General features: G+C 54.6%; 1 protein-coding gene across 2 annotated transcripts; it reads left to right on the top strand.

Annotated features, from left to right (window-relative positions):
* The first annotated feature begins 231 nt into the window (after positions 1–231).
* P2RY2 (purinergic receptor P2Y2) lies at positions 232–10,731 on the top strand. Of its 2 annotated transcripts, none has more exons than XM_041460377.1 (2): positions 232–389; positions 7,590–10,731. In XM_041460377.1, the coding sequence occupies exon 2, from the start codon at positions 7,594–7,596 to the stop codon at positions 8,668–8,670; it is 1,077 nt and encodes a 358-aa protein (XP_041316311.1). In that variant the 5' UTR covers positions 232–389; positions 7,590–7,593; the 3' UTR covers positions 8,671–10,731. The 2 variants fall into 2 exon arrangements, with proteins under 2 accessions (XP_041316311.1, XP_041316310.1); XM_041460376.1 differs by lacking the exon at positions 232–389 and adding an exon at positions 831–1,038.
* The last annotated feature ends 2,226 nt before the right edge of the window (positions 10,732–12,957 follow it).

The raw sequence follows: 12,957 nt of genomic DNA, 5'->3' as shown, positions 1-12,957 counted from the left end.
CCCATCCATAGTGCCACCCCGGAGGGAGAAACAGAGGGGGCGGCCGCACTCCTGTCCCGACCCCAGCGCGATCCCACGCACGTTCCCGTCCAGGGAGGAGAGCTCCCGTCCCGTCCCCGGGGGAAGGGGCGGTCCCGCTCCCGGGCGGGGCAGCTCTGGCCCCGGTCCTGCCCCGTTCCAGCCCCGTTCCAGCCCCGTTCCCAGCGCCGGGAGGGCGGTGCAGCCCCGCGCCCGCCCCGGCCCGGCTCACACGCGGCGGCGGCACCGGGAGCGGCACCGGGGCGGGGGAAGGAGCGAAGCCGGGCATGGCACGGCCTCCTGAGCGGGGCGATCGGCGCTGAACCCCCGGCACGACCCCCGGCACGGAGCCCCCGGCTCGGCATCGCCCGGTGAGCGCGGCCGCAGCGAGCGGGGACCACGGGGGGACATGGAGGGACATGGGGGGGATCATGGATCATGGGGGGGATCATGGGTCATGGGGGGATGTGGGGGTGCGTGTCCTGCCCACGACAAGAAAGGACGGGAGGCGACCTCCAGGCTCTGGTGGGAAACTCGTGCATGGGGTGGGAGTGGGGACACGCACGGGGTGGAGGGGACACGGACACACATGGATGGGGGACACGCACACACATGGATGGGGGACACGCACACACATGGATGGGGGACACGCACGGGTGGGACACGCACGGGTGGGACACGCACGGGCGGGACACACAGACAACCCCGTACGCACGGACACACAGACACACACGCACGTACTCGCGGAGCTGGTGGTGGCACTTGTTGCCAGCTCTGGCCCCGGTCCTGCCCCGTTCCAGCCCCGTTCCAGCCCCGTTCCCAGCGCCGGGAGGGCGGTGCAGCCCCGCGCCCGCCCCGGCCCGGCTCACACGCGGCGGCGGCACCGGGAGCGGCACCGGGAGCGGCACCGGGGCGGGGGAAGGAGCGAAGCCGGGCATGGCACGGCCTCCTGAGCGGGGCGATCGGCGCTGAACCCCCGGCACGACCCCCGGCACGGAGCCCCCGGCTCGGCATCGCCCGGTGAGCGCGGCCGCAGCGAGCGGGGACCACGGGGGGACATGGAGGGACATGGGGGGGATCATGGATCATGGGGGGGATCATGGGTCATGGGGGGATGTGGGGGTGCGTGTCCTGCCCACGACAAGAAAGGACGGGAGGCGACCTCCAGGCTCTGGTGGGAAACTCGTGCATGGGGTGGGAGTGGGGACACGCACGGGGTGGAGGGGATACAGACACACATGGATGGGGGACACGCACACACATGGATGGGGGACACGCACGGGTGGGACACGCACGGGCGGGACACACAGACAGCCCCGTACGCACGGACACACAGACACACACGCACGTACTCGCGGAGCTGGTGGTGGCACTTGTTGCTGTCTGGGTGACACGGGTGACACAGCGTCCCCGGCGCACCCAGAGCAGGGAGTGGGGCACTGCGTGGACAGAGCCGAAGCCCGACGCTCCTGCTGTCCCCCTCTCTGCCACATACTGCCGCTAAAAAAGCCCCGAAGTGCCCCAAGACGGGGCAGTGGCACCCGCAGCCGGCAGGGAGTCGCTGGCATGGGAGGGTGCTGGCACAAATGGTTCAGGCTGGGCACGCAGGGAAGCCTCCTGCTCCTTTTGCTCCTCTTCGCCTGAATTGTTGGATATTTAATGCCTTAATTCACAATAATGTCTTTGCTGCTCGGTTTCTCCCTTCCCTGGGGAGTTCCCTGGCTGTTGGTCTGTGATTTCCTGCACGCAGCTCAGGTTAAACCATGGAGCTGACTCCTTGCTCTGCTCCGCGTGTTTTTCCACCTCTTTGCATGCTGGACTCCCTGTGTAATTTCTTTGGGAGTGTTTTAATTTACACTGCAATGGTGATACTCTCATTTCAAACTTTTTGACTCCTTCTAGCGCCTCCTAACACCCAAACCACTCTTCTTCCCTGGGCTGGACACTGGGTGACATCACTGCAGGAACAGCTTTAGGGACAAAACATCTCATTTCTCCTTCTGTTCCAGTTTTTCTTATCAGTTTATTGCAAAAGCCATTTGGCAACCCGCTGCCTTCCTGTACACGAGGTGAGGAGCAGCAAACCCAGCTCTGGGGGGCCACCAGCACTGGGGGATGGTGGCCCTAGCTTGTGGTCACTGCTGCCAAAATTGGCTGTTTCATTACCACCAAATTCCCCTTGTTTTCCCTCAAGCAACGGGTGGCTGATAGGTTAAGGGGCTCCAGTGCAAAGGGAGAGACCCCAAAATGCTCTGAGCCCCGAAGCACAGCCACATCCCGGGGCTTAGTGGGTTATAAAAGCTCCAGAAGGATTTCTGACGGTCGTGGCACTGAGTGACTTTATCCTGTCTCTGCCCAGTGCGATTTTTATCTCGGGTTGTTGGCACGAAGCCAAAGCCACGAATAGTTCTCTGGCAGCCGAGCGTGCTGCCGGGCTCCCTCCCCAGTGCTGAGCAGCCCCCACTAAAAACCTGACTGGGAGCCACCCATGGAGCAAAGCCCCTGTTGCCTCCACGGGATGCTGCCTGTGGAGCAAAAAATTTATCCCCCAAAGTCCTCCCCCTGTGGGGTTTTCTGGCGGGGCAGCCCGGTAATTGTGTTATCCTGGTTGTCCCCCTGAGTGCCTTTGGTTTTTCCAGGGTGGTTGTGACTCCCTTGGTGTGGGCAGGAGGCTGGGAGGTCTCCATGGAAATGTCCTTTCTCCCACATACGGAGCTGGTAGGGTTACTAAATGGGCCAGAAACTGGTCCCACACTCTTCTCTCTGACTGTTCCTGCCTCCAGTGGGCATCAAAAGGTCATGGAGGGTAAAAGCAAAGTCAGACTCCGGACAGAAACGCCACCTTGTACCTCCAGGAAGCCTAAAGGATCCAAGTGCTCGGTTTCCCCCATGGAATAATTAAAACTGGAAGTCTGAGGGCTCAAATAGGATCTGCCCCTATCCCACAGCAAGGAAAACCAGGCAGGGAGCATCAACTTTGCTGAAGGGAAGTGTTGATGGAGGGATTAAATATTGGCCAGGGTTGATGTTTGCTTCCAGAAGGATCCATCCCCAGAGCCCTGCCGTGCTGGGAATTGAGTCAGGTTCAACTGAATGAAGGTGGCCTTGATTACCGTTGTCACTGATGGTTTTAATTCTTTCTTAATTCACTTTAAAGCCACACGTTTGGTTAATCCCGAGTGATTTCCCATGGTGTGGAGCGAGGCAGGAGGTTTTGGTACCCCCAGAGAAGCAAAAGCTGGAAGGAAGATTGATTCAGGGAGTTTCTTGGGGGAAAACAGAAATTCCCAGAAGAAGGGATTTCTCTCAAAGCAAAACCTTTTATTTGACCTCCAAACAAAGTCCCAATGTTCTTTTAAACTTGTTATGTCTTTTCTCCAGACTTTCTCTCCCCTTTTTAGCTTGGATCAAGTTACTGAAAAACCGTCTAGGAAACCAAAACACCCCCAGAAAAATATTTTTCACGGAGAAAACAAATTCAACTCTGCTGTTTCTCACCCTGCTGACAGGAGGGGAAACTGAGGCAGCATTTCTGGAGTGGAGCACCTCCAAAGGTGCTTTTTGGTAGGAACAGAAATACAGATTCTTTGCAAGGTTTTTGTTTAATTGAGGTGTTCCGGCTATGTTGGGGATGGAGGAAGGGGTAGATCACACCCAGCAGGGATAAAGGAGGGATGTTGTCTGGCAGGGAGATGGATAAAGCTCCTTAAAGCTGCTTGGCTGTCATGGAAAAGAATTTTGGAGTTTTTGCCTTGGGATTGTCAGAGCTGGGGATGGTGGAGCTGGGACAGCTGGAGAGGTCCTCAGCCCACACTGGTGGCCGGGGCCAGCCCGGAGGAGAAAGGCTCTGAAGGTGACTGTGGCAGGAAGGATCCAAAGGGAAAGGGCAGATGGACAGCAGGCAGTTTGGCAGGCTCAGATTCCGGCCGGATCCTGTCTCGCGGCTCCGAGCAGGCTCGGGAGCTCCCGAACGCCTTGCCTGTTTGCTCTTGGTCACAAAGGGTTGGAACCACAACCCCAGAGCAGTGAAAAACGATTCCAGGTCGTTTGCTTCCCAGAGTCTCGAGTGGTTCCTGGTCCTGAGCGAGGATTTTGATGAGCCTACTAAATGCCTCAGAATCAGGGCAGGGGAAACACCCACGTCCTCCGTGTGTCCTTTGGAAGGGAGTCAGGGAGAAGATGCCGTGAAGGGATCGTGGTTTCAGCCTCCAGCATAAAACAATGGGAGCCGTGGCACAGCCAAGGGCTGCCTCTGTGAGGTCCTGCTGGGAAATTAATCCACATTAATTATTTGGGAAGGCCAATTAAACCTCATCAGCCCCCTGTGAAAACGTATTAATCGCAGCCGTGATTTGGTTGCGCTTTGGTGTCTTCAGTGACTTCGCTGCTGCCTGGCAAATTCCAGCATGAAACACGGCTGGGGTGGCACTGGGAATGCTGGAAAATGGGGCAGAAATCAGGAGTGAAGGCCTTTACTTGGAAATGCAGTGCCCGTCCCGTGGTCTCCCTGTGGAGTGCTGCCCATGCCTCAGCTGCCCGTGACCTTCTCCCATGACAGCCCCCTCCTTTCCCATGCTGGCTGGTCTAAATATCCCTGGCAGATACAGTTACAGGAGCATTTTGGGATGCTGACTTCACGTGCACATGCCTGTGGGTGCTTAATTTGAGGGCAGTGATCTGCCCAGGGTCTTCTCATCACCAGGCTCCTCTCCTGTGCTGCCTTCATCCTCTGGCACTGAGGTTTTCTGGGAAAAAGCTCGTGGGATAAACAGGTCCAAGGCCACACTACAGAGACAGGGATGGTCCAGCCACTGCAACCTGTGGTTCAGCATGGAGGAAACTCTGAGTGGGTGGCTGGAGGGCACCCAAAAAGCTGTGCCTGGTCACCTGCATCCAATGCCAGAGAAAAAACCTCCCACTGTGACCTCAGAAAGGGCCGGGAGATGAAGTGACGAGGCAGATGCAGGTGGTTCTCACCAAAGCATTTTTTGCTTTTGCACTTTCTTTGCTTTTGGGGATCACAGAAGTGCTTATCCTGCTTGGCATCCTCAGGGATTGTGGCTGCCTTGGCCCTCCCCTCGTCCCTGCCGGGGGCTCGGGGTGTCACAGCTGGCATTCGTGCCGCCCGTGGGCACAGCAAAGGGCAGTGCCAGCTGCCAGCCCTTGTGCCTTCGATGCCTTGGCTGGCCCTGGCCTCTCCAGCTCGCTCCCTGCGGATGCAGCGAGGGGGTGGACTGCAGCCACGGGCCCGGCACACACAGCAGGTTTTGTCCCAGGGATTCTGGGCAAAACTAGGGTGAAAAAAAGAGGAAAAATAAAGGCTTTTGCATTCCCAGAAGGAAAAGGAGGGAGAGCACGACAGCAAGGACAAGGCTCCATTCAAACCAACCAGCAAACACTGCTTGCTCCTTGTCCTGAAGGTGGAGATGAGGGGCTTGGCACATCCCTGGGCAGCCAGAGGAGATTCCCCACCTTGGCTTACAGGTGGCTGGGTTTTCTCACTGGGGTCCCAGGAGCCTTCCTCAGGGAAGATGAGCTGGAATTCAGGGTGATCTCCCCCCATCAGTGCTGAGTTATGTGCAGGCGAGAGAGGGAAAGCAGATGGAGAAATCCCATGCCAGGCTGAAACCTCTGGAAGTGTGTAACCTTTCCCTGAGCCTTTTAGGGCATCTTGTGTGGCTTCCCTCGGCCACGGTGGCCTGTCCAACCCGTTTCATCAGCTGCCAGGTCTGCGGGCAACCTCTCTCTGCCTGGCCACAGAGCTGCAAAGCTCAGAGGGAAGGAAGAAGCTGCGGAGAACAGCAGCTGGAAAATGTTTTCCCATCTGCCAGAGCTCTGTTAACCCTCTCCATCCACAGCCACACTGCTGAGGACTCGGGGGAAGCAGGATGGGAGCAAAGCTGAGCTGAGCGCAGGAAAAGCAAAACCCCAAGGCCAGGACACTGCTGGCTCCTGATTTTCATCACAGAGTGGTTGCCAAAGTTGTATTGGGGTTTTGCAGATATTGCAGATTATCTGGTGGGTGTGTGTGTGTGTGTGTTTCCACCCCTGTCCTTGGGAAGTGTGAGCCTCAGCCAGCCCTGTTCCTGCTCTGCTCCAAGGGGAAAGCAGCAGGATGGGGGAAACATCGTCAGGGATGCTGTCAGTGCACTTCTGGACAGGTTGTTTGATCCAGTCCCCGGAGCAAGGACTGGAGTTATCCCCTCGTGATGGGCTGGAAGCATCACTTCATCCCTTCTCCCTCAGCAAACAGTAAGGTGCTTTTTAGTACCAAAGTGCTTTATTTTGGTGAGAGATCACCCAGGCTGGCAGCTTCGAGGAGATTGTCTTTGCCTCCTTCCCTACAGGATCTGTTTTGGAGGTAGGGGCAGGATAGCTCTGGATCTGGTGTTTATTTTGCAAGAAAGGGCATGGCCATGCTGTCCCTCAGCATGGTGGCACCAGGTTAGAGCTGAGCCCTTCACCTGAAAAGGCTGGGATTGCTTTTTTCCCCCTAAAATCCCGGTGAGGTTTGGGTCAGGGTACATCCCACTCACTCATTCCAAGGGCACCTTTCCTCACAGCTTTTCACCTGCAGGAGCTGCTGGTCCCTGAGCTCCTGGGCTGGATTTGTCTCCTTGCAACCCCCCATTTCCACAGGCTTCCCGTAAGGCAGGGAGCAGCAGGGACATCAATCCGGCTTCTCTTACGGGAAGGGAGGAAATGCATTTTAATTTGATTCCTGACCCATGGGCTCGCTCGGAGATCGTGTGTCAGCAGAGCCCAGGGCACAAAAGGGCCCTTGTCCCTCCTCACAGACAGGCCAGGCTCTGTGTGCCTGCAGAGACCTTTTCAAGGCCATTTTTCTCCTCCCAGCTAATCAGTCCCGTGCAGAAACCAGCTCTGCACAAGCAGGGCTCAAGGCCAGGGAGCAGGATTGTGACCTGACCACTGTCAGCCCAGCACTAAACCCATTAAAGACCCCTCATCTTCATCAAGAGCCAAGCCAGGCAGAGCCCCCGTGGTGGAGACCATGCTCCTTTTGGCAAGGCTTGATTACAGGACCTCTGGGTGTGGTGAGGTTTGTCCCACCAGAAGGAGCTGAAGACCTCTGAAATGGGGGCCAGTCACCAGGGTTGCTTGCTGAAATTCCACTTTCTAATCTTTTCTGCCTGGAATTTAGCACGATGCATTTTTAGTGGTGCTCAGCTGAGTCACCCCTTGTGTCTGGTTAAACACAGAATGGAGCATCTTTCCTGTTCTGTGATGCAGGAGAGCAAATGTCTGTGTGAACCTGGTGGGAAGGGTGGTTTGGGACATTGAACTGGGCTGCAGGAGCTCTGAGGTGGACTCCCACATGTGGCCTGGAGTTTGTTGGTGACTTTAAAGCAGCTCGGTTCTTCCTCTGTGCTCCAGATGCAAAATGAGGTGAAATAAAACTCTCCTCATCCACCTGACCACAATTCCTCCATGCCAGGGACTACTCAGTTGTGTCACCAGCACCATGAGGCCGTGGTGCCTGTGGCCAGTGATGTGCTGCCCTCTTGAGCCATTGTCTGCATGTCCTTACAGCCTCTTGGCTTTCCCCCCAGGGTGATGGAGACCCTCACCACTCCTCCAGCCTGGACCAGGGTCACCAACAGCTCCTTGGACCCAGGTGGCACAGATGACAATCCCTACAAGTGCGTGTTTGACGAGGACTTCAAATACGTCCTGCTGCCCGTCTCCTACGGCATCGTGTGCGTGGTGGGGCTCTTTCTCAACCTGCTGGCCCTCTACGCCTTCATCTTCAGGATCAAGACCTGGAACGCCTCCACCACCTACATGTTCAACCTGGCCATAAGCGACACACTCTACGTGGTGTCCCTGCCCCTCCTGGTGTACTACTACGCCATGGGGGACAACTGGCCCTTCAGCGTGGGGCTGTGCAAGATCGTGCGCTTCCTCTTCTACACCAACCTCTACTGCAGCATCCTCTTCCTGCTCTGCATCAGCATCCATCGCTTCCTGGGCATCTGCTTCCCGCTGAAGTCGCTGCAGTGGGGCCACGTGCGCCACGCGCGCAGGGTGTCGGTGGCGGTGTGGCTGGTGACCGTGGCGTGCCAGTGCCCCGTGCTCTTCTTCGTCACCACCAGCGCCAAGGGCGACACCATCACCTGCCACGACACGTCCAGCAAGGAGCTCTTCGGGCAGTTTGTCATTTACAGCTCGGTGATGCTGGTGCTGCTCTTCTGCATCCCCTTCCTCATCATCATCGTCTGCTACTGCCTGATGGCCCGGCGGCTGCTCCAGCCCACCCGGGGCATTTCCCGCCTCTCCCGCTCCAAAAAGAAGTCGGTGAAGATGATCATCATCGTCCTGGTGGTCTTCATTGTTTGTTTTCTTCCTTTCCACGTCACTCGTACCTTGTACTACTCCTTCCGGAGCTGGGACCTGAGCTGCCAGACCCTCAATGCCATCAATTTGGCCTACAAGGTGACTCGTCCCCTGGCCAGCACCAACAGCTGCTTGGATCCCATTTTGTATTTCTTAGCGGGGCAACGATTTATGAAGTTTGCGGGCAACAAGGTGCCGTGGAAGCCTCAGAATGAGGTGGCGCTGGGCATCGTGCCCAACAGTCACCTGGGAACCAGCAGCGACACGGACACGCTCTCCAAGGATCTGAAATCCTAGCTCTGCCCCGCAGCAGAAGGGTTCATCCTGGCTGTGAAGGGAGGACAGGGTGCTCTGGGGCCCGAGGCTTTGGGTGTTTGGGGTGCCTGGGCTTGCACCAGCTCCAGCGTGTCAAACGCGCCCCTCTGCTTGTTTTGCTGTATTTTTTTCAGGAAGGTGCAGCTGTGGTTGCACACATGAACCCTGATCCCTGGCTCTGCATCCCAGCCTGCCCCTCTGATCAACGCTGAGGTGCCCAAATCTGGGGGAAAAAATCGTGCCCTGAGTGCCTCGAGTCATTTTCCAAAGCAAGAACGCCGTGTGCAGAAAGTGCCCCTAAAGAATTCCGTCTGCAGATTGCCTGGCACAGGGGGAGCCGCAGTTCCTCTGTGCCTTGGCAAGGCAGGAAAGGCTTTGGGTGGATGAGGAGAGGCAGCTGCAGTTCTGCTGAGCAGCTTGATGCAAATGTCAAGGACAAGTATCGCCCACAGCGGGAAAGGGTCTCCCACAGCTTTGCATCCCTGCAGAAATGCTCTCCCAGCTTCAAGGTGGCAGAGCAGGGATGGGATTCCCAGCTCCTGTCCAAGGGCTGCCTTCCCATTAACCTGATGGACATTGCATCCCACTGGAGTGCACTGGTAGCAGCCCACTGGAGTTTACTGGTACCATCGAGCAGGTCCCCTGTAGGTTTCTCCAGTGGGGCCAACATCTTCCAAAAAACCCATTAGTGCTTCCCAACAGCAGCAGTCACCCTTTAAAAGCTTTTAGGAACCTGCAGCTTCCAGCTGCTGGCTTTAATAACCATCTACAGCTCATTAAAATTTAAGGTGAGCTCTTCATGTATTTTTTTTAATCCCCTTCCTGGTGATTCATGTTTCCAGCCCAGCAGCAAAGACCAGTGTTCATCCCCTTGGCTGAGTGCTGGCACGTCCCCATTGTTGTCCCTCAGAGGTGACAAAATTTGCCAGCACTAAACCCCAAGTTGAGGAGCTGCAAGCGGTGCTGAGCTTCACCCCATTCTGCCTGGATTTGTGAAAAATGTCCACAGAACATTTCACCAGAAGGTGCTCTTGGTGTTTTTTCCTGTGGTTGTTGGGTTGGAGAGCCCAGAGCCCAGGTCCATGGTTTCCCTGCCAGGAGAAATGATTCCTCCCCCCAAAAATGAAAATTGCTTGAGCTGCAGCACTGGACGAGTCACATTTTGTAAAAGCTCTGTTTCAGGACTAGGCAAACACTGATGTTGGCTTAGACCCAGACCTTAGTTTCTCCCATCCTTCCTTCTTGTGAAGTTTGGTGGAGACAAAGCCACGCTGTGATGTCACCAGGTGTGTTCAGCCACGGGTGACTGGGACCATTCAGGGCTGACTGGGAGTTCCCGTGGTCCCACCCACAATGGGGAGCTCTTGTCCCAACCAACAATGTCACAACCACAGGAAGGAGGCAGAGGGAAATAGGACATCTGTAGGGTGGTTCATGCCACCCTCGAGTGTGTTTGGGATAGGATTGGGTTAAGAGCAGACTTGCACCATGGCAGCACCTTTATTCCTTTGTTCTTGTGAAGGGAGCTTGGCTTGATGGTGAGGGTCATGGCACAGTCACTGGGGCGAGACAAACAGCTGGGAGAAATGAATTCAGCCAGGGCACTGAGCTGGTACAAACATCACTCCAGGCCAGGCCTTCCCTGGTCTCCCACACTTGCCAAAAAGCAGCGTGGACACGTTCCGTGCTCTGAATAATTCAACAAAAACAGACCCAAAGTTTCCTCCTCTGGTCCTGCTTGGAAATCCCACCTGCCTCTGAGCTGGCCACCACCCTGGGCAGCACTGCCAGTGCCATCAGGGGTGTCCCTCTGTGATCCTCATCCCCAGGTGATCCCGCTGGCCAACGCAGCGCGGTTGGAGTGGTACCAGCTGGAAATATAGCTCTAGACTTTTGTTTTTGTTTTTGTTTGTAAAAGCACTAACTTATACTAGAGAGAAAAAAAAAATAGGTGAGTTTTATGACAGTGACTGTACATTTTTATTTTTGTAACATGCCAACAAGCCAGATTTCTCATAGTAAATGAGTTTATTTCTACTACAAGCATTTCTTTGCTGTCTCCTTTGGTATGTAAAAAAATGGGTATTGGGGGTAGAAACTGGGTTGTTGAGTGCCATGGAAATATTTTAAGCTCCAGGTACAGCTGTCCACTCCTCTGTGAATCTTGATCTCCATCTAATTCAAAGAATTCAATCTCCGCTCTTGATTCAAGATTTTCATGGGGCTGGTGCCACCAGTTCTGGAAAAATCCAGCTGCAGAGACAGCTCTGTGGTCATGGCAGGGCTTCACAGGGGACAAAATCCCTTGGAGTGTGACAAATTTAATAGCCAACCTTTTTTGGTTGTGTCTCCATCGTCTTGGTGGATTCTCCTAGGCTGCTCTTGTTGAAGACTAGAATAAATGGTTAGATTAAGTAATTAATTAACAAATCTCAAAATAATTAGTCTCCCATCCCATATAACTTATTTTGTTTTTCTGGTTCTCCCAGCTCCTCAGAAGCCACCAAACCAAGATGTTGGAAACCTCTGGTTCTCAGAGGCTCCTCACCTTCCCCTGCAGACACCAGAAGAAGGTTTCTTGAGCCTAACCACAGTGCCCACGAAAAAATACATTTGGTTTCAACTTAATTTTCGTTTGGTTTGCAATTTACCTTTGTCCCCAGCCTGACTTTCATTTTCTCTCTCAGTGAAACAAGGCTCAGGACACACTCAGCTCCATGGATCTGTTAATTCCAAACTGAGACAAATCACCTTGCAGTCTGCTCAGGAATAATCTGGGCAGCTCAAAGAGGAACTTCAGGGGATATGGATGATGTCTGCAAATGTAATTTTGTGGAAACCCACTGCTCTGCGCATCCCTGGAAGTGTTCAAGGCCAGGCTGGACAGGGCTGGTGCAAGGTGTCCCTGCCCATGGCAGTGGGGTTAGAGTGAAATGATCTTTAAGGTCCTTTCCACCCCTTCTGTGTTTCCGTGACTCTCTGGTTCTATGAATTCCTTCACTTTTCATCCTGAATCTCTTTTCAAACCAGTTTACACTTGGTGCCCCAGCAATGTCTTTAAGGGACAGCCACAGTCACTCATCACCCCTCTGTGGGACAGAAGCCCTCCGTGGTCCCCTGCACCAGGGCAGAAAGCTTTGCTTTCCTTACTCTGTTCAGGAACTTTGCAGCCCTTAGAGCTGCCAAACCACAAAGTCTCAAAAGCACAAAGCCAGAGAAATAGCTGTGAGCCCCAGAATTGCTAAATTAGATATCCCAGGATGCACCCTCTGGAAAGCTCCTCTTGGTTTTCAGCCCAGGTTTTGGGGGTCTCTCTCTGGGGACAATGCCCAGGGACCAAGGGCTCACAGAATAGATTTAACTTCTGGGATTTAGAGCATCCTTCCCAAATCTTTACTGCAGTGACTCTGCACAGCTCATACCAGCACTGAGTCACCGAAACCCAAGAACGAGAATTAAGGGAGAGAAACAACCACTGATGGGGAGCGCAGAGGTTGTGCAGGGGAACGAGCAGAAAAAAGCCACCCGGCCACGCCAAGTGGTGACAAACCACTTTTTCTAAATATCCCTTAGCACAGGGAGCAGGAAGCGAAAGTTAAGAGCACTGATGGTTTCCTGCCAAGGAAACAAATCTGCCACATGGGCTGCAGGGATGCACACTTCTGCTGGACTTTCCCAGCATCCAAGTGGAGAGCTTTTCCTTCCTGATCATGCCTCCCTAGGAAGCAGGCCCTTAATGGGACAGTGGCAGGCAGCAGGCCATGTTGTTACTGTAAACACTTGGTGCATCCACCTCTTTTCCCAAATCCTGTCTCCATTTTTATTCTGCTTTTCTGCCTTGGGGGCTGGGTTATCCAGAGGAACAAGTCTGTCTGCCCCTCCAAGTCATTCCTGATCTGGCTGGCCAGTTTGATTCAGGGACAAAATTGCCACACTGTTGAGCTCCTAGGGATTTCATGGGAAATTGTGACGTGAAGGAATTGTCACCCAAGAGCTCAAAATCTGTTTTAGACACCAGAGGAACCTCCCCAGTGCCAAGCCTGAGGTGGCTTGGGAGAGTGATGTGTGAGGGAAGGTGAGGGCCCAAAGGCCACCCAGCAGGCCAAAGCTGTGTTCCAACACAGGGGCAATTCCCAAATCCCACAAACCAATATTATTGCAGAAATTCTCCCAATATGGATGGGCCAAGGCAGCAGTTGCTCAGGGAGAAACCAAGCCAGTGGGTGTTTGAAATAACACGTCAATCACCCAGCTTTGTGAGGAGTTTAT

Source organism: Pyrgilauda ruficollis, unplaced genomic scaffold, assembly GCF_017590135.1.
Source record: "Pyrgilauda ruficollis isolate IOZ18807 unplaced genomic scaffold, ASM1759013v1 scaffold143, whole genome shotgun sequence".
Classification (NCBI taxonomy): Eukaryota; Metazoa; Chordata; class Aves; order Passeriformes; family Passeridae; genus Pyrgilauda; species Pyrgilauda ruficollis.
Note: the sequence above shows the minus strand (reverse complement) of the source record. Positions and strands in the feature narration are given on the sequence as shown.

What these genes read in the sequence shown, in the direction of transcription:
- P2RY2 (XM_041460377.1), top strand. Translation starts at nt 7,594, where the DNA reads ATGGAGACCCTCACCACTCCTCCAGCCTGGACCAGGGTCACCAACAGC.